Below are 22,420 nucleotides of genomic sequence, written 5' to 3' on the forward strand. Positions count from 1 at the left end.
AACAACACTGTGGGTGTACTTGCCCACATGGATTGCAGCAGTTCAAGAAGGCAGCTCACCACTACCTACTCAAGGGTAATTAGGGATGGGCAATAAATGCTGGCCGAGCCAACAATGCCTACATCCCATGAAAGAATAAAGAAAACTCCGACTCCCTCATGCGCCAGCCGACCTCAATATTGCACATGTGCGCGATGACGTGCAGGATGCATGACCGACGTCTTTTTGTGCTATTTTACGTGCGTTGGGGTCGGGATATGCCCGACCTTGGAACGTAAAATTCAGGCCTTGATCTTCGTTGGGGTTGCCAGATCACAGAATGACCCCATTTACTCCTACACCTTTGATGCTTTTTGCACAATAGACCTGGGCGCTTCCCCTTGATGCTCAGAACAATCTTCAAACATAAGCTTTTAATGGTTATCACTATTGAACTAAAGGCTTATAATCGCTTGTACCAAATCTTACAAGTGCTTTCCAAAAATTTAGAGTAAATGATATGCATATTGAACAGGATATGTGATAAGATATTTAATCAGTTACTTAAAATCATTTAATATTGGGTATCCAGCAACTGAGTGGTGCTATCTTCTCTATTTTCTTTACATCTTGCTGCCAATTTTCAAAAGACTTGATGATATATTTGGTATCAGGAATGAAACTAGTGGGGAAATGATGATTTATAAACCAGCAAGCAAATGTGGAATTTCATTGTACCTCACTAAAGATTAGAAAATGTCAAAAGTCTTGTGTTGTTTGGCGGAAATAGCTTTTCAATGTTTATGAAAGAGTTTACATTTCAGCCACCCAAACAGCCACCTGAATTCTAGCCAATCCATTGTAAATTTCTATCGGTTACTTTTTTTTTTAGAGATTTACATTAACCAGCTAATCAAAGACTCCCAAACAATTAGATTTTCTTAATATTAAGGAAACCTCTGAACACAGTGATGGACTGGGAGCCAATGTAGGTCAGCAAAAAACAGGGGTGATAGGCGAGCAGGACTTTTAGTTGGATATGAAGTGGACAGCAGAGTTCTGGATGCTCATGTAACATAGACAGGGGGCTTGTTATGGATCCTGCTAAATATTTGAACATCAGGGCCTTCCAGAAAACTCCATAAGCTAGTTCCATCTCTCAGATGTCTGGTATTCCAGATGTTGGCTGATGTTGGGGGTGGTGGGGGATGGAGTGTGGAGGGATAAAGGAGGTCTTGACTTCCTGTGGGTGTGCAGAATAGGCAACAATATATGAATCTTAAGTCACATCACAGGTTTTTAAAACTGTGCACATGCCTTTATAGGGCCTTCACCTAGATCTTAAAGATATTGGGCAGAATTTTTTGCTTGGTGTGCGGGTGCACACCGGACATGCTCGAGCATAAAATAAAGTGTGATAATGTCAGGCGAGCAGCCCAACATCATTGCGCACTCTTGCGATCTTTCAGTCGGCAGGCGCACGCGAGTCAGCAGCGTGCCCGCCGACAATTAAGAGGCCTATTAAGGCCCTTGAGCAGATAGTTAATTTGTATTTTTTTGCTGCCCATTTGGTTGGCGGGCGGGCGAATCATTTTTTATGAAACCTCAGCCATGGGTTTCCAGAAGTAATTTAAAAAAATAAAATTTTTTAAAAATCATTTTAAATGTGTCCCTCATCATGTGACATGTGGAGACATGTTTCTCTCATTTTTAAAATGTTTATATTCTTCAGCTCCCTGAGGCAGCTCTGTGCCCTCGGGGAGATTTCAGCACACGCTCCCCCGCGCATGCGCAGACTTCTGCGCTCGCACACCTCCCCCCGCATCCTGGCAGTACTGAGCTCCTCAGCAAGCGTTTCACGCTGGCTGTCCGTTAATTGGGCGCTCCCGGGCACGCCGCGCCCGATGACTAGAAAATCCTGCCCATTAACATATAGTGGGGTTACTACATTTCAAATATTGAAGACCTTGCTGCACCCTTCCATCACATGGGGCAGAATTTTTCCGTCGGCGAGCTGGGGGCGGGGCCCGCTCGCTGACGCGGGATGACATCGGGAGGAACCCCCGATGTCATCCCGCCCCATTTAAATATTCAGGAAGGCAGGCGGACAGCGAAATCAGCTGTCCGCCCGCCGACCTGTCAATGGCCAATTGAGGCCATTGACAGGATAATTAAGCCAATTAAAGGCCCTGCCTGTCCAACCTTAAGGCTGGCGGGCAGGCCAGGAGCCCCAACAGGCTTCCGAAAAAACATTAAACCTCATCCACTGGCGGGATGAGGTTTCATGTCTGTTTGAAAAAACTTTAATAAAGTTTATGTGATATTTATTAACATGTCCCATCTCGTGTGACATCGTCACATGAGGGGGACATGTTAATAATTTTTTAATTTTTCTATTTTTGAAATTTATAAAACTTTCAGTGCTCTCTCTGCGACCATAGTCTCAGGGAGATGTGCGCTCTTTCACATGCATGCGCCGAAACAGCGCATTCTGACAGTGGGGAAATCCCTCCTCCCCAGCACAGGAAGCGCACAGCGCTTCCTGTCGGGCGGCCTTAATTGACCCGCCCACTCAAAATGGCAGTGGGGCCCGTTGGTGGTGGCGATCAGCTGCCCACCCGCCACTGAGCCGGTGAGGCCCGCCCGCCCATCAAGGGCAAAATTCTGCCCATGGAATTCCACAATAAATGTAGATTTCCACTCCAAACTGCATTTGTTCAAAATCTGTTGCAATTTATCGTGCTTAGGCTGTTGATAGTTTTAGATCTAATATATAGTGCCAATAAATATATTTCACTTCCCTGTGTGAAGCTCTGTTTTTCTCACAAGACTTTGACTCCTGAGCGAGTGTCTTGTTGGATTTTATTTGATGGCGATTATGTGGTGCTGCTGGAAAGATTTCATTGTCAGATAGAAATTCCTGGACTCTCAAAGACCATTTTATAGTGAAGGCGGAGTATATGTTTATAATCCCTGGACTATTAAATTTAATAATTAAGTAGCCTTTTGGGCTATCAAGAAAAAGGCAAAAGTTGATGTTACCCTCGGGTTTGTGCGTGGTGATATTTAGCTACAATAGCTTTAAATAGCTAGCTTCCTCTTTGGGTAAAAATGTGAGTGGAGCAATTTACTTCTGTGGGTGATTAGGAGAGGTTTAAAATAGTGGGAATGATGGTGCAAGCACTACACTGGTGCAATGTATTTATTGAATCCTTTATTTCATTGTTTTAAATCCTGTTTATTCACAAGATTTAATTATTGGCTATAATCATTGAAACATCAAAGCTTTTATTTTAAAATCAGTGCTCTACACTTTTTTATCTCTTATAGTGGTTGCAGTATTTGTCATAGATAGATTCCTGTACACAATAGACAACAGATGCTTTTCATAACATTTTGCACTGCTTGCCAAATCCACTATTATTATGACAAACCTATTGCAACAGAGGTGAGTCATATTTGAAAACTAGTGCCAGTTACTTTGAATTCTTTGTTGTACAGATTTAGTCACTCTGGTCATACAAAGATGTGATTTATCTCTCAATTTATAGAGCCATGTACAAAAATTGCAGTGTGTAGCTTGATGTCCATCAAAAGCATGGTCAACTCTGATATAATTTAACTCCAAAGCGATGCAACTGTGTAAAACATAACAGACAAAGCAAATAGTGAATTGATGTTAAGAGAAGTTTCTTTTATGAGAGGTGATCTGATAACTACTTCACACTATTTATAAGCCTATTTGTAGGTTTAAGCCAATAAAGTTATTTATTAGTAGATGGTTTTCACTGGCTCAGCCAGATGGGAGTGTGGTAGAAGCGCTCGGAAAATTACAAGGCTAAACTTACCAACCATTTTCCGCTGCCACCATTTTGTTTAGGGCCTACACAGGGGTGGTCCAGACCTCATTCAAATTGTGCTCCAATGACAAAGATAGGGTCCCAGCGTAATTTTCAGGTAGCTAAGGGCAAGAGCATATGCCGCGCATACTCACCCCATTGATACCACGAGCAGAATGGTCTACCCAGAGAAAAGGACGTTTTGTTTTAAGAGCAATGCTCCTCCAACTGAGCAAAAATCTTGACACTTGCTGTCAGCACCCCCTGTTCTCCCTTGCATGATAGCCTGATCTCGCCCTCCCTTAAATCCTTTCTTCTGATTCAGCCCTGTTTGACACATGCCAGATTTTGCCTCACTCTCCCCAAAAATTCATACAAGGATTCTTTTTTCCAAGCCCGCTGTGCATTTAAAACAAGGCTTAACCATTAAAATGACTGAGGCTATCAACGCACTTACACAATCACACCACGCACCAATACCCGGTTAAAATTGACACGGAACCTTAGAATCTGTATGCCTTAAAACAATTCAATAGCTGCTAAGAATTAGGATTATTATTAATATTGTCTTTTAATATTATTTTCTCGTTTTCACAATTTTCTCCTCCTGGTACATGAACCCACAGCCTTCTAATACTTCACCTAAGGTAGTCAGGTAAGAGCCTGGATAATAATCTGTTGCAGGAAGTTTGGCTGAAGGGGAAATATCATAGTTCAGTATGATTTTCTTGTTACACAATGTCCATGCAGATGCACTTTCCAGAATGAGTTATTGGATAGCAATGAGAAGGCAGAAATCTTGCCTGATTTTTTTTTTCTTCTCCTTCTCATGGACATGATAAAAGATTCAGCAATATGTGCTCTGTGAGTATATCCACACAATTTTGATAAGGTGCCTCGCTGAAGTGAGTGAGCAACCGCAGGGTTGTCTTTCACAGATGCCAAATTCAACTCTTTCTCCCCAAGCCATTTCCCACAGTGGCCTTGTTCTTTCACTGGCACTACACAATTTGCTGAATACAAGAATTCTTTTGACTATTCAGCAGTCGTAAGTTGGAAATGAGTTATTCTGAAGGAAAGGGAGACAAGTGCAACTGCACGTGAAAGATTTTGTACTCATTTTCTCTCATCCTGGGATTTGTACATTTAGATCCACACACATTGCCCTGAAAGAGTCAGTTGACACCTGCTGTACCACTTCATTACCACTTAAAGAGAGACACCATATCTGAGTCAACTTGGCTCCTCAAACAATTTCCACCCCATGTCTGTGAAGATGGTCATAGCATTACACCTCTAAACCATTGAGCCCTTCCAAATTATTGGAGCACCTTGACAATCCCTTGACCCCATTAAAGGAAGCCACTGTGGAAATAACTAGAATGAAGTGCACCAAAGAGTGGGTGTAATTGCAAAATTGGAGGCCATCACAGAACTGTTGGCCACTACCCTCATGGGTTATGCTCTTTTCAAGCAATGGAACACAAATGAATCATGGTGACCTTCAGTCAAGTCACTATATATACTTGGTAATATAACTGAGACAATAGTCTGCTTCTAAGACTCAACATTCTGACACTTACAAGGCAGGATGAAATACTTAATACTGTGCCCCATAAACACCAAACCTCATAATACTCTGTAAAACAATCACAAATTCAGCCTAATATGACCAGAGTGACACACTGAGTCAGCTGAAGAAGCACAAAGTATAGAAATGCAGGGATTAGAAAGAACAAGTAGCATTGGCTGTCAATGATTAGAAACCTGCAAAGCAAATGTTTACCCTAGATCCTGGTCCTGCTGCATTTGGAGATCTAGACCAAATAAGGTCTGCTTATAAACAGGAAATGTTTTCTGATCAAGATTAAAACTTTGGGTTGAATTTAATGCCACAATGGTGACACCATCCACTGGCCTCAGGACCACTGGTAACCTCACTGCAGCCATTTCTGGGAGCCCTGATAGGATTAGAATCCAATCAATCACTTACCTGCCTGCCCCCGGGGTTCCCAGGGCCTTCAGGACAAGGATCTCGCCAATCAGATGGCCAGCAGTTCTTCAGACCCATCGGCATCACTAGGAATGGTGACCACTTCTGGGACTTCAGGAGGGCTGGGGTGAGGAGCAATCATGGATGCTCTGGAACCCAGGTAAGTGGAGTGGCTTTGTCGGAGCCAGTCAGTCAGGCAGCCACGGGGTAGCCGGGGGAGGGCAGATCAGTGTGGAGGGCAGGGGGAGTCCTCCCGTGGGGAAGGCCCTTGCCGCTAACAGGGCCTTCTGTTCAGGCACCCTGTGCAACAGAAGGGACTCTCCTCTAGCCCACTGGCAGGCTGCAACTGGGATGAGGCCTTTAAGTGGCCCTTAATTGACCACTTCAGAGCCTAGGGGCAGGAAGGCTGAAATTGAATTTCCCTGTCTCTGCGTTAATTGGGGGAGTCAGGACGGCATTAGGCTCTCTACCCCATGCCTTTGCATCCAAATAAACGGCCTTCCACCACCTCTCAGCCTGCTCCCAGGGGTCATGGAGGCATTAAGCTCCAACCGTTGTCTCAGGGCAAAACACAGTGCAAGGACTTGGGAGCAGTGCGGAAAGATTATCTAATATAATCTATACAGCCATAGAAGAAAATGCCTGTATGGCACAAGTGGCACCAGGACTTTGATGCAGTGGGAACAACTCTGATTAGTGCTTAACCTACAACTGTAAAACCATCATGCAAAATGCTTTCTCATCATGCTCAGAGAAAAAAACTCTAGGCAACACTGAGGCAAGATTCACTCACTTCAGGGATATCTACTCTCCTACCCTTAGATGAGGGCACTCACAAAGTATTCTCAAGCAAGGAGACATATTTCAAGAATTATACAGTTGGTTTTCCTCAGATCATCATCGATCCCTTCCCAAGGATTTTTGAACTGCTAGAAAGCCGTTAGGAAGTAGCAGCGGCACAGCAGCTACCAGTATGGCTGCCTTCTAGGCTGGCTGCTTTATGCCCACAACACACAGTGGTGCCATGGCACCAGAATACCAGAGGTTTGGACAAATACCATGAAATCAACCAGCATACCTGTTAATTTTATTAGCAAATGAAAGTAGCAATAGGGAGTTGGAATTAGATGTGACATGCAAAGTGACATAAAGGGAAAGTGCCGTTATACAACAGGCTGGGCATGGAAAGATGAACTATACTGCACACTGTTCTTAGATTGGACCAGGCATCTAAAGTGTTGTTTAGGAGCCCAATTGCACATTTCAACACCTTTGTTATAGCAAGGACCACATGTATCTCAGCCACTGTCAGAACATATCAATAAATCAAACCACACATGAAGTCAAACAAGATAACTCGCTGCCAACATGTATTTGGAAACTTTAAACTAAAAGGTAAAGAGTTAGTTCATCATTAATGGGGCTCTGGCTGCAGTTATGCTGCCATTACTATGCTAACATAATTGCTTTTGGCTGCACATTGATACAAAAATGGGAGCATAACTTGGGAGTCAATTCACACTCTGAAGCTGATAGAGTCCTCACAAAAATCATCTGATACCACTTCATACTAAGTGCTACCACAAGCTCAGTATATTCATGTTTAAGAAGTAGGTCAATAGTGGACTTCTTGGAAACATTTCAAAATTTAGCATGGAAACACTTTAAAAAAAAATTTGAGTCAGAAGTAACATGTAACTTAACAAGATGTAACTCCAAAGTTGCCGTAAAGTACAGCTCTGCAAATGCAGCCAAGTACACATACATTATCCTTATTTGTTGCTGAGTGTGTTGTGATCCATATCAGGGTATCCTAATGGTTTAACTCAGTTCTGTTAGGAGCATATTGTACTCAAAATAGCAGTTTTGTCTCCTAGCTTTACTACAACAGATTAATATCTGTATAATAAAAGCAGCTTTTCATAGGTTTGAGCTTTTGATGACAGAATCATTATTTAGTAGCTGGAGGACCACGCATAGAGGAACTCTTGTAATCCTCCTCACTAAATCTCATGATAACCAAAACCCTTAATAACTAAAGGGCTTTCAATCTTTTTAAGACACTAATGCCTCCCTTGCAGTCATGACAGTCTATTCTTTATTTTTCACTCTAGATCAATCATTATTTAGTGCTCCTAGAGGTTCTCTCCTTACTCCTATTAACAAATTGTAATCAAGTGTTCTGTGAAATGTTGTCAATTGCTTTTAATTGCAGATGATGATTCTGAATTTTTGTGTCAGAACCCTAATTTCTCCTCAACTAAAAAGAATAGGCTTGTTTCATACAGAGCTGCTTATATCTTTGTTTTAGGTTAGAAATAAAACAGGCTATGGCCCCTTTATTTCTGTCAGCACAAACATTCAATACATACATAAATAATTCACCTACCCAGCCAATCACTAAGTGTTTAGAGTAACAAATATATTTGAAATTTTGATATTCATCTTTTATTCTTCTACAAGTAATTTTCCACATTTTTGGACTATATATCTTATCGTAATTGTTGGCATGTCGACAGCTGAACCACATCCATATATTTACATACCCTTGATCAACATGAAAAAATCGCAAGGCATTAAAAATATAGTAATTTATTGTCTGCTTTTTTGTTGTTGACATTATGGTGCTAAAAGCTGTGCCAGATATAGGACATAAAACCAATTGACTCTTTTTTTTCGTAGATTTAACTTTGGATTTAGAAAGGCAACTGCAAAAGATCTAAACTCACATGGGGATTCTGGTAAAAGCATCGTTAGGAACTCGACATGTTCTAAGGTCTGTAAACCATCAAGTAAATACTTGATTTATTTACTGTAGGAAAAACAGGCTTAGATCACTGAATGAGAAAGCAGCTTGCTTTGACAAAAAGATACTGGGCTGAATTTTGCCGTTCACGAGCAGGGGGCGGGGCCCGCTCACCAACGCGTAAAATGACACGGGATAACGTCGGGCGGAACCCCCGACGTCATCCCGCCCCATTTAAATTTTCAGGAAGGCGGGGGCACAGCAAAATCAGCTGTGTGTCTGCCAACCTGTCAATGGCCAATTGAGGCCATTGACAGGATCATTTAAACAATTAAAGGACCTGCCTGTCCAACCTTAAGGTTGGCGGACAGGCCAGGAGCCCCAGCGGCAAATAGAGAAAACATGAAACCTCATCCACCGGCGGGATGAGGTTTCATGAAGGGTTCTAAAATGTTTAATAAAGTTTTACTGTAATTTATGAACATGTACCATCTCATGTGACATTATCACATGAGGGGGTCATGTTAGGGAATTTTTTTATTTCTATTTTTATTCCTTTTAAAAGTGTAATTGATCTCCCTGAGGCTGCACTTAGCCTAAGGGAGACGTGCGCTCTTTTGTGCGCATGCGCGAAAGAGCACACTCTTGCTTTTGGGGAATCCCCCCCGCCCGCACAGGAAGTGCATAGCGCTTCCCGCTGGACGTCATGCTGGGCGGGCCTGAATTGGCCCGCCGACGTAAAATGGCGGCGGGGCCTGCTTCTCCGGTGGGGATCGGCTCCCCACCTGCCGGAGATTGGGTCGGGCCCGCCCGCCCGGCAGGCAGAAAATTCTGCACACTTACTAAGTATGCAAAAATAGGTTTCTTGCATAAAAGGGTAATTGCCTGATTGCCCTCTCAACAAGGAACCTTGTCTTCCAGAAGTTGATACTGGAAATGTGAGTTTAGACTTGATTTTTCCATCATTAAATTTAAATAGGGGTTGGGGGGATGGCGGTGTGCAGTGTCACATCAGCGCCCATCACCGTTGGAGGTCTGCCTAACTGGTAGACTCTCAGAATGTAAGTTATAACAGGAAGAGGTAGTTAGTGAGGGTGTTCTTAGAGCGGGGTTGGCCCATGCCACCAGGGAAAGCCATCTGTGGGCCTGATCAGGAGGGCCCTCCCACCCAAGCCTGCAGGGAGGCTGCCAGCTTTTACTGGTCACCCACACTGCTGGTAGAATATCAGAGCAGCAGGATGAGACCCTCAAGGAGCTATTAATTGGCCACTTAAGGGTCTCGATTGCCTCTGGTTTCCCTGCCTCTGACTTAAATTGATGGTAAGTTGGGAGGGCAACAGGAACTCCATCTCCAGCCATCCCTCCTGATTCTACATGTGCCCCTGCACCCCACATCTTGCGGGTGGTGGGGGAGGTAAGAGCGGGGGAAATTAAATGACTCTCATTGTATGCAACCTTTGTCACCCAATCTCAAGAAGGTAAGTGGACACAATAGGAACATTTCAGAGAAAATGATCAGGATGATTCTAGGCTTCAATCGACTTATTTATGAAGAAAGGCTCAAGCAACCCAACTTCTCTACGGTGGAGAAAAAAAAAGGTTGAGGGGAGATCTGTGTGATACAGGTCTTCAAAATAACAAAATGCACCAATTTAATTGGGTCAACGAGCAAAATGTTCAAAGAATACCAGAGCAAAGTTTACAAGATCTCTCTGCAAGGATGGAGGTGAGACTTTCTTGCCCCTCGCACCAGAGTTGACACATGGAACAGACTCCTGGGAAGGGTAGTTGTTTTCAGATCAAGGAGAAATGAGAATTGTGTGGCAAAATGAGCAGTTCCTGAGGGTAGAACTTAGATAATTGAATATATTGCTTCAAAATGAAGAGCACGGGGACAAAGAGGCCTGAAACAAAACACCACAGGATGAAGGCTGGGTCAGAGGTGATTGTAGAGACAGGCCAGGGTAAGACCATAGAAGGATTTGTGATTGAATACAATGATTTTCAATTCAGTGCCTTAGGAGATGGGACACCAGTAGAGGTCAGCAAGGACAAGTAATTTGGACTTAAATAGAAATACATAGAAGTTACAAAATAGAGACAGGCCATTTGGCCCAATCAGTTTTTGTCAGTGTTTACCCTCCATGTGAGCAAACAGTTCTAATCACATTTACCCACCCTGTTCCCATATCTCTTTAACCAATTTTCCTTTGTCCATCTATCTAATCTAATCTTGAATGTTTAACATAGTTTCTGCCTCAACCACTAACCCTAGGAATGAATTCCACAGCTATAGAAGGACATGCAATGGAGGAGAAGGATTTTATTGCAGGACAAGTTGCAAATTTTTGGATGGTCTGAGGTTTGTGGAGAGGAACTCAGAAGGTTGGGGAGTAAGCAACGTTGTGGAGGTAGAAGCATACAGCTTTACTGATGAGGTGTGTTGATGTCAAATATTAAATTTCAATTTCATCTGCTGGACTCACATATGGAACTTTTCTAAAAAGGCAGTTTTGACTGTTAAAACAAAGACCCTGACTTAATATGGCTGCCACAGGTCAATTGACATTTGGGACTGCAAGTTGGCCAAGCTTCTGGAAGCTTCTAAAAGATGGGTTATAATGAACATGCCTAGACCACATCCATGTGGAAGCTTGCACCTGCTTTTGTCAGGACTTAGCCCCAAACAGCAAGGACAATAAAGGGCTCAGGCTTTCTGCTCCAGGACTGTTAAGTAAAAAAGGAGAGCTAACGAAACTGATTATGCACAAGGGAAGTGCCAAGGACCCCTACTGTATATCGATGGCTTTGACCATGGGAGGTGGAAACTCCTTTGTTAACATGAATAAACTATCGATTGTCTTCCATTGCATATCAATGGCCAGTCAACACATAACCAGAACTCTGACTTTTGAAAGTTTTGTTTAATGAGAAAACCCTGCTGCTTTGGGGAGTCTGGAGTAGGAGCATCTGAAGGAAGCAAAAAAGCTGCTTGCATCTCTCTGTCAACTAAAGTGAACCTTGCCTGCTTATATCGTACTGTGGACAGCAGACAGAGAAATTCTAAAGAAGATTTCAAATTCTAAAGCAGCGTTCTCAGCACAAGAAAAAACAAGGACTACAGCTTCAAGAACTTCCTCAGCCATGAATAATAGCAAAGGACTCAATCAGTGAACTCTTTACATCTTTGCCTTTTATCATTCAATCTAAGTTTGACCAAAAGTTAACCTCCTCTACTTTTTAACATGTATTTTTATTTGCTTGTGTGTCTGTGTGTTGTGATGGTTGGGACGTGTGTGTTTACCTTTTTTGGTGTTTTAATGTATTTACCTGGGTGTATTTTTAGCACAAGAAAATCTAATCCCTTGCTTGTTTAAATTTAAGAAAGCCTGTCAGAGTGAGATTTTTTTTGCAATCAGCACATAAATAATTAAGTGCATACACTGAATTGGCACATTCATCTTAATGGCCAGGATTTTCCCGTTGGCGAGTGGGGGGGCGGGGCCCACTCGCCAAAGGTAAAATGACGTGCGGTGACGTCGGGCAGAACCCCCGACATCACCGCGCCCCATTTAAATTTTCAGGTAGGCGGGGGCTCAGCAAAATCAGTTGTGCACCCACCGACCTGTCAATGGCCAATTGAGTCCATTGACAGGGTCATTTAAGTAATTAATGGACCTGCTTGTCGAACCTTAAGGTTGGCGAGCAGGCCAGGAGCCCTGGCGAGTATTAGAAAAAGCACGAAACCTCATCCACGGGCAGGATAAGGTTTCATGTAGGATTTTAAAAATTTAATTAAAGTGTTTTAAAAATTTATGGACATGCCCCAACTCATGTGACAGTGTCACATGAGGGGACATGTCAGGGATTTTTTTTTTCTATTTTTCAGGTTTTTTATTGTACAGCTGATCTCCCTAAGGCAGCACTTTGCCTCAGGGAGATGAGTGCGCTATTTTGTGCGCATGCACGAAAGAGTGCACTCTCGATTTTAGGGATTCCCCCCGCCCACACAGGGAGCGCATAGCGCTTCCGTGTGGACGTCACGCTTAATTGGCCAGCCCACGTAAAATGGCGGCGCCCCCCCCAATTGGAGGCGTGCCTCCGCATGTCCGCTCTTCAACTTCGCCCCCGACGGGGGGAAAATCCTGGCCTATAAGTTAAAAAGGAAAATTGCTACGATCAACTGAGGAGTGGGAACAAAGGGGCCGTGCTTGCACCCATCCTCACTTGGTCGTAACAATAGGAGTCCCAAAGAAGAAGTGGAAATGTCTTCCGGGTGTCAGGTAAGCTTGGGGATTTTGGGTGGTCTTAGCTCAATGAGAGGGGGAGGGATGTGGAGGGGTTGGCTTAGAGAGGGAGGGGAAAGGGACAAAGGTGAGGTACCATTTGGAGGGGTGCCCCTGATGGGCACAGAAGACTTGGTCCCATAGGAGGTAGCCTTCTTCCTGCCTAACAGCATCCCGGGTTGTCAAAGCAGCCAGGCTGTTTGCCTTGCTTCCACTTTCTTCTGCAGACTGAAAAATTGCAGCGCCAACAGAAAGGGGCCCTCAAGAAGCAGTTAACTGTCCACTTAAGGTCCTCAATAGGCCTAACGGCAGGCGCCTTACCGACCGCACCTCCCGACTCCAATAATAAGGGGGAACAAGTCAGGGATGGGCGGGAAATGGCGGGCTGGCCACCCGCTTTATTTTATGTGTCCCCTCCACCCCCCACCTTCACATATGCTATGGGGGGCCGTAAAATTCACCTGCTAGTCATTGTACCCAAGAGCTCCAAGTTGTCATGTAGTGTGATCAATGGCCTTTGTATTTTGGGTAGTCTGCAGTCCAGTGAAATTGGGTAGTCCTGTCATATTGGTGCTGATGTTCAGTGTAAATTGAAATGAAAAAGTATTGGCTGAGCAGAGCAATGCATCAGTTATGTAGGGAAAATGCCCGAGGTCGCTTGGAATGAGGTTGAGGCATTAAGATTGAGGACAGCAGTGATCTTGACCCTCAGCTGCCACCCAGCCTCTCTGACATGCCCTCTTGTGTGATGCAATAAGCAGGTCCACAGCTGACAATTTTGTGAACTTAAGTTTCAGGCTCTTGCTTGGCAGGCCAGGCATTTCTGGCCTAAGGAATGGCCATTGTAACTTAGTGTTTGTTGTTCAAATTCATGCTGAACTTTGAAAGCCTTTGAATCTAAACATGCAAGATGACATATGAATAATAATTTTCTCCCAGCAATGCCCTTTGACCCAAATAAACAAATACTTAGAAAGTCAATTTGAAAAGAAAAAGCAATTTGCTTTGTGGTTTAATAGTAGCACAATATCCTATTTTCTAAAATAAAACAAACCTCCCTCTTCATTGGAAGAGAACAGAAAGATTGGTGCTTGTCAGTCTCCATTTGAACAGATAATTAAACCAAATAAACTAAATAATTTAAAAGACAGTAGCTGAGATCAAAGAAAAGTTGACTTCTTTACAAGTGTTAACATTTTGCAATGGCACTCAGTTCTGGCTGGAAGTGTATGTATCTGTGCACTAGAGCTGTCTCATTCAAGAAGAGATTCACTTTACTGGGCTTTTTATGACCACATTTCCATTTATAATAAAACATTTTAAAGTGTATTCCTCAATGCTGCCAAAACTGTAAAACCACAAATTTCTCCCAATTTGCTGTTAATATACCCTTCACTATATTCTGTCACAACTTCCTCTCTCTACTTCTAATTGCAATCTCTGCCTTTACTGGCATTAATAAAAAAAAACTGAGAAGACATTAATCAACAGTGTTTATTTGAAGGAACTGACAGAGAAATTGCTCAAGCTTTCTCTCTTACCGTCAGCCTTTGATCAAACTGACTGCAGACCTGTTTATGAAGTTTTCCATTGTCATTGAATGGCAAACTTATGCATAGTGTTATCTTTGCATTCATGACTTTCCTTTATGAAATTTAGCTTGTCAAAAAGAAATAGTTCTGATTTTTTTCAGCAATCCCTGCACTGGAATGGGTAGGCCCGGGGTCTAGCTGAAATTGAACGTTATAGCCATCAAATTTCTGAGCTATTGAATCCCTAGGCAGCTTGTGACAGAAGAGCATCAGACCTTTGAGCTGCAACAACACTAATGGTGATCCACAGATAGATCTTTGGAGATGTGGGTAGCTACCCAGAGAAGGGGATAGCCAGGAGCATGAGCCGAAGCAGTGATCTGGAATTGGGTCAAAACAGCGATCGGACAGGGTGGAGAGAGAGGCAATGAGGAGGGATGTCCAGGTGGTGATTAGGAGGACGATAGGCAGTAAATGCTGGCCTTGTCCGCATAACCCACATCTTATGAACGAATGAATGAATCAAAAACTTAATGACATCAGACAGAGGAGACTCTTAAGCAATTAGTCTGGGTTGGATTTTTACCCGGACTCCAAGGATGAAAGGTAAATATCTAACCAACTGTGCCGAGTTTCCTTCTTTGAAGGAATTAATCAACACAACATTAATTGATTTTTGATGCAAATCAATTCCACTTATCTGTTATATTGTGTGAAAGGGGAATTTCTTGTTTTTAACTTCAGCCATATTTGAGGTTACTTCTTCATTCAAAGTTCAAACTAAATAAACATTATTTGTGTCTTTCGGTATTTTAAAGATATGGATCATGTCCTTTCTTAGTCTTCTCCAATGAAAACACATACAATTTTGTGAGTACCTATTCATAACTTAGCATCTGTTCAGAACCTAATTCAATGCATCAATGTCTCTTTGAAGTGTAGGTGCCCAAAATACACAATGTTCCAATCAAAAGTGCTCGACATGCATCCCAGATCTCAATTAGCCCTATTGATAATAGCTTCATAATGACTAAGTACTTTCATGTTTCATCTACTGATGTACACTACAGTAAATCTTCTACAAAAGAATCCATTCTCTATTTCTCAGTCCTTCATGTAGTTCAGATCCTTTTGAATGTATCAATAAATCTGTTAACACCTGGCTACATAACTTGGTGCCATCAAAAAATGTAATAATGGCACTGAAAGTACAAACATTCATATCATTTATGGATAATGTAAACTGTAGGGAACAAATCCTACATGGTCCGGTTAGACATCACAGTCAGTCCATTTGTCATCACCTTCTGCTTACTATTATGAAGACAATTTTCAAACTAGACAGCTAATTTTCATTACTTTCATGAATGTCAAATGTCTTTCACACGTGGAACTTTATCGAGAGTCTTCCTAAAATCCAAGTATAAATTATGATCTCTTGGATAGCCCAATGAAGCTACCTTCTCAAACAATTTTAGTAAGGTCATGAGGAACGATCAGTAAAAATGCTGACTATCCCCTATAACCTCTATGCTCTTTAAACACTGGTAGAAATTTCTAAAGCATCTTTTTGTCTATTTTATTTTTTATAAAGATCTATTTATTTAGTTAAAATTTAAAGTTACATTTATGCTGATTGAACAATTGAGAAGCTAGCACTATTTCCTCTACATAGACACTGCTAGAATTCAAACAGCAAAACCATTATCAAAATAAGTTAAAAAAAAATTTCTTTCATTTCTGTTGAATAACTAAGAAGAATATCTGCCCTTCTGCCATTCCTGACCTAAATTACCATTGCATTGTGAAGCAGTTTACATTAATGCATATTAGCATTTCAAATGTTCCTTCTGGAAACTTCCACTTATTCTTTAGATCTGCAAAGCAATAGCCAATTGGCCCAATCGCATGGAATAAAATTAAAATATAATGGAGGGGAAAAACGAAAATTATAGTATACTTTGTAAAACCATCCTCTAAGGATGAGCATACAAATCTAATTTGAAATCTGAGCATCACCATGGAAACAGAAAGCTTCCAGTTAGGAAATGCGCATTCCTAGTAGCCCTCGAAAACTTCACAAAATGGCCCTCCTGATTGGTCAAAAATGTCGGAGAGAGATTTATAACACAGAATATAGAGGTGATGCTACGCCTTGTTAGGTGAAATGCATGCAGTAATATCATTGCACTGGGGCTAACCTTGTCTTTTTAAAGCTCCTGTGAGTGCATTTACAATAGGATGATGGCCTGACAAAGACCAATCAGATAAAAGGGCAAGCTTAAAGAAGGTTGTTGTGCTTAGCAAAATTCATAAAATAATCACACATTCAGTTTCAATCACTGGAAATGGACCAGTCCTTCCTAGTGTGATGGTAAAACTCCGCAGCTGTCTTTCATTGTCAGATGTTGTTTTTAAGGTTGCCACTGCTTCAGTTTTCTTTCACCCAGCAGCCCTCAGACTAAGTTATGGCTGGTATAAGCTTTAACCTTATTAATCAGGCCTAATTATCAGCAGCAGCTACAAGGTTACTTACAGTGTTTCCAAGCTGTGGAGTCCATCAAAGCAATTCCTTCCAAGAGACTGAATATTGTTGTTATGGAGATGCCTGTAGATGACATTTGTATCTCATTTAGGAAAAGGCTATTCAGGGGATAAACTGAAGAGTTCAACTATAGCATGTTAAACATCCAACACAATCAAAAACAAACTGTAATACTTCTATTAAAAAAGCAAAAATTAAGAAAACGTAAGAACATAGGAAAAGATTTCTTAACAAATACTGTATTGCTGGTATCTTTAAGGGTTATGCTAGCTAGTTAGTGAGTATTAGAACTGCTATCACTAACCGAGTTTATTGGAATTACCAATAGAAGCAGCTGCTGGCTCTCTCATGACTGAATATATGCAATAGAGTCTCACAATAGCTGATTAATATATTCATTCACTGCAAATCTTGTTTTGTCTATTTTTATTTATAATCGAGAAGTTTAGATGCTGGGCTGAGAGCCATGGTGAAGAATATCACAAAGGTCAAGCTGGTTAATGGAGCAGATTCAAAGCAGTTGGATTTTAAATCAGTATTTCCCATGCACAATTTGCTTGAAATGAGCCTTTAAATTTTAACAGATGTCCGATGAGTTTGTACAATTTTGATAACTTTTGCAAATAAATTATGTAGATGACCAAAAATAACTCCAAGTCAACCCGAATGATGTAGATGATGGAAAACTCTCAGTCCTGACAGTACAATGAGCAAATTGCCTCTTGCAATGACAAAGGGATTAGACAAAGACTTTATTAAGATTTAATGTAGGAGCTTGAGAAAGGAACCAAACAGATATCATGAAAACTATACATTGGAATGCACACATGGTACCTTTCCCCTGAAATTTTGGATTAAAAACGAATGTAACTTTTCAAGTGAGTATTGGCCTACATGGAGTGTAGTCAAGGAAGTCCTGTTGCTGGCTTTTGATTAAAATCTGGTATTTTGCCAGCATCTTTCTGAAACTTCCATTTAATTGGAGTCAGACATAAAATTCTCTAAAGATCACGCTCCAAAATTAAGCCAATTAATGACGAGTTCCATTTTGGTAACTAAAAGCAGCAGATCACGAAAGAAATGCCATTTAAATTATTAATGATTAAGCCTGTACCTCACTAAATCCTATAGTGACATTGTTCAAAGCAGATGAGTTTTACGTGGAGAGCAGGAAGACATCGTGAAAGCAATTTGCTTTAGGCTAGAGCAACACCTATACTCATTTCATCTTGCCCACCTTGTCCCAACACCTCTCCCTCAAACCTCTGCCATCACTCCAGCGGTAGGAAACTAGTTGGAGCGCAAGTGAGTCTAGCTGAAGGAGAAATCAGGGAAGAATTGGATTTACAAACAATTACAACCTAATATTAATTTATAGTAAATGTTGCAAGGTTGAAGCTAACCTATGGTGATTCCAAATGGAGAGCTATATGTTGTACAGGTTGAACAATTATCTATATCAATGCACATCTGTGTGCATAGTGTCAGCCATGTGAGAGCTGGGAAACAGTGACTGAATTATCAAACTGTATTGTTGCCAATGACATATTCTTGCTTTAAAAATATATGGCTTTTGTGATGAGTTAAAGAGCCAAATAGTTAAATGAGTAAGGCATTAACATAACAGGTTAGAATGCTAAGCCAATGAAGCTGTTATTCACTGTTACACCTACATGAAACTATCTATAACAAAATTAAATTTGTTACTTTATTGCATATTTAGCATTGAAGGATGGGACATTTCCTTTACCAATTTTTGCATTTACCATTTCCCACCCCAATTTGTGACTTAGGCTGCCAGTTCAGTGACAACTACAGTAATGCCATATTTTGGAGAAAAAAATCGCGTTATGGGACTTAGAACTTGGTTGAAATTACCTAAACCCATGTCGGTAAAACCATGGGAGGGGAAAATTTCTGACCATTAATCTGCAATCTTACTTTTTATCGCTAAGTTAACTAAAGGTCATTGATGTGCTGGGGAGCCATGACATTCGTGCACAAGCAGATTGACAGGAGCACTATGAGCTATTGTAAACTTAGGCCAGAATTTTATGTCCCACGGGTGGGCACACCGCTGACCTGAACATGTGTAAAATCGCGGGAGATGACATCAGGCAAGCGTTCCGACATCATTGCGCACTCGTGTGATATTTCGTTCGGCAGGCATATGTAAAGGTCGGAAGAGCACCTGCTGACAATTGAGCAGCAATTAAGCTCATTATTGGCCCAATTGTAAGTGATTTTTCGTGGCCTGTCTAACTCTAGGTTGACAGATGGGCCAATTGGCCAGGCGGGCTTTACATTTTTGGACAGGATGATATCTCTGTTAAGATTTAAAATAAAAAGAAATACCCGGGGGCTGTTTTTTTTTTAAAGAGGTCTGCTTTAAGATGCTCGATTGTGCTGCAGGGACATTTTTTTGCAGCATTTTTGTGCTTTCTTTTATTATTTGGAGGTCTGCAGCTCCCTGAGGCAACTGTCTGCCTTCAAGGAGCTCAGTGGAAGTGCTTGCCAACACCCACGGTGACGTCAACGCCCGCCCTCTTCCCGCCCCCACTGGCAGTGCTGAACTTTTCTCCGGGCGGGTTTCACGCTGGCTGCCCGTTAATTGGCCAGCCGGCATGAAATCGCAGTCGGAGGCCAATCACGGTCGGGGGACGGTTTCCCGTGCAGGCCTTAAAATATATATATTAAAAAACGCATGGATAGAGTTGTCTAAGATCACATCAGACCTGCACAAATCTCAATTTAATTCTGTCACAACATGTGACTCACATCAGCAAAACATTAATGATAAAGTTTTATTTCTTTTGAAACTTTTGCAGATGGACGTGGCTTTTGGTTCACACTAAACCATCAATGGCCTTTGATAGATGGGCTTGTGCGCAGGAGGCTGCATGCCAACAGCACATTAAAGGACCTGGCAACAATTTCACAGTCATTAAGAAACATTAAAGAAAACCTACTTTTCTTCTTAATACAATACTTTTGCAACACTTCAGCAAACCAGAGCAGTCAAATACCTATTAGCTCCAGTGAATGTTACTCCTGAGTTAGAGAATTGGAATTACACCAGGCTGCTTCTTGCATATTTTGCACATAAACTATCTTTTGAACAATTGAGTTGTTAAAAATAACACCTTTGATTCACTCTTTCTCATCTGCATGCATTAAAGATTCCAAGAGGCCTTCTCTTCACTTCATCATTTGAAATCATATATTGTTCTGGAAAATATGCTGCTACTTTATGGTGGGACTGAGACAGAAAGAAAGGAATGTGTTGGCCTTAGATCAGTTGCAACATTTTCACCACTGAGTCAGAAGGTCATACTTTCAAGTCCCTTGCAGAGGCTTGAGCACATAATTTAGGCTGACAGGCCAGTGCAGTATTGAGGGGATACCACACTGTTGAAGGTGCCATCTTTTGGGTGAGACATTCAAACAAGGCTCTGTCTCCAGTAGACATAAAATAACCTGTGACACTATTCAAAGAAGGGGAAGGGGCTTCTCCCTGGTGTTCTAGCCAATGGCCGGCATGTTCCATGCCCGCTGACATTAGACGTGTTCGGTGGCATGAGCGGACAATTTGGCGAGAAAGTCAAAAATCGGATTCATGACAGCGAGAAATCAGTTTGCGATCGTCTGCTCTGCCTGCCAAAGGCAGGCTCCATTCCCCGCCATTGGACACCGGGAGCCTCATTGTAATACATCTGCATATCATTATAAAGCCAGCCTGCAGGACTGATCCTCCTACGCTGGATCATCCCGCCCACATCGGCGGGAAAACATGCCAACGTGTTTCACAAGACCATGTGTAAGGCGTGTACTTGCCTGGCGTTTTGCTGGGTTGCCAATTTTCCCACCCCACAGGTCTCATTGGCCACAACATGTATTAGAAAATCAGGCAGGCTGGAGCACATGCCTGTAAAGGATCCTGATCGATTTTGCTACATTAATTTTATTGCATGGAAATCAGGCTAGTTCCTTTACAACTGTGCGCTCTGACCTAACTGATTTTTTGGGACATTCACTGTGCCTGAGCAACCCCGTGCATTCTGGTATAGACCTGGAAAATCTCTTCCTCTACCAGTCAAGGCAGGGTGGTGGTGAAATGCACCAAATCTTTTGGTCGTGCTGGTGGTCTGATTTGTCTGCTTGGGTCTGTGTCTAAACTCTGTCAATGTAACAAAAATAGTCTCTAATTCCTGCCACTGAGCAATAGGCCGGGATTTTCTGTGCCCGCCGGCATTGAGAATGTTCGGTGCCGTGGGTAGACAATATGGCGTGACCAGTTTCACGATGGCATGCAACCAGTTTGCTCAGCCCAGCAATGGCAGGCCGCGTTTCCTGCCATCGGACGTCAGGAACCTCATTGTAATACATCTGCATATCATTATTAGGCCAGCCTGCCTGAATCGTCCCCCACTGCTGGATCGTTCACCCACGCCAATGGGAAAACACGCTGACATGTTTCACAACTGCCCAAAAGCGACATGCGCCTGGCGGGCAGCACTTCACTAGGGACTTCAAGGTTTGTTTGCCTACCTTGCTTTGTCAGCACTCGCAGTCAGTGCCAGACTTCACAGACGCCACATCACTTTTAGGGGTCTCACGGGTAGGTCTCTACGTACCAGATCAGCCATATGTGGGTAGCTTTTCAATAGCTGCAGGGCCAAGGTCTTGCTTGGGGAAGGAGGAGAAGTGGCCTCAGGCAAGGGAAGAGGCTGCAGGACAAGAGCTGTACTGGGGAAGGAGGATATCTCAGGGTATGTGTGGGGGTACATGTTGATCTGTGCAAGTGGCCTCAAATGGTGAGGGCTGAGGAGGCAGTCTCCAGAGGAGATGAGGCCAGATGAACATGTAAGGGTATGTGTGTGTGAGAATGGGTGGTGATGTCCCTTGAGCTGGCAGTGAGTGAGATGCCAGTGTATGTGGGATGGGCTTGAGTTTGGGAGTTTAGAGTGATGAGATGGTTGCCATACCCTGGCTGCATGAATGAGATCATTCATTCTCTATCTTCATTGGATTGCCAACCTCTTCTATGCAACATCGGCACTGACCACCACTGCCATCACCTACCAAGCCGGACTGGTAATGTAACTCCCCTTCCAGCGGCCAGAGCAGGGGTAGAGGACATCACAACGGGCCTCCGCGGCATCTGAAAGGCGCTTGAGGGCTGCAGTCTTCGTGCATTTCGGGGCAAAGTCTTCTTTTTTGCAGTCCTGGGCTGGAAGCGTTGAGCGTGGCTGTACTTTAAATGCGGTGCCTGGCTTGATGAAGCGGCGAGGTGATGGCATGACAGGCGAGTGAGATCCCGATCGCCATGGAAACAGCCTGTTTCCCGGGAATGCATAAGTAATGCAGTGGGTTTGGGACGATACGGCGTGAAAACCCGCCATTGCGGCTGACGGGTAAAATGTCATCTTACCTGCCCGCTACCGCATTTAGTGCAATTCTGGGATGATTCCGCCCAATGTTTATCCCTCAATCAACATCA

At 42.6% G+C, this 22,420-nt stretch overlaps 1 protein-coding gene across 2 annotated transcripts in view; it reads right to left on the reverse strand.

Moving 5' to 3' along the window:
- The window catches only part of lgr6 (leucine-rich repeat containing G protein-coupled receptor 6), a 272,548-nt gene that overhangs the window by 35,971 nt on the left and 214,157 nt on the right, over positions 1-22,420 (reverse strand). For both annotated transcript variants that reach the window (XM_078546677.1, XM_078546678.1), the window contains one exon: positions 16,912-16,983. In XM_078546677.1, the coding sequence (XP_078402803.1) occupies positions 16,912-16,983 (72 nt within the window). The remainder of the gene's footprint in view (positions 1-16,911; positions 16,984-22,420) is intronic.

The sequence above is a fragment of the Cetorhinus maximus genome, chromosome 8, assembly GCF_964194155.1.
Source record: "Cetorhinus maximus chromosome 8, sCetMax3.hap1.1, whole genome shotgun sequence".
NCBI classification, from domain to species: domain Eukaryota; kingdom Metazoa; phylum Chordata; class Chondrichthyes; order Lamniformes; family Cetorhinidae; genus Cetorhinus; species Cetorhinus maximus.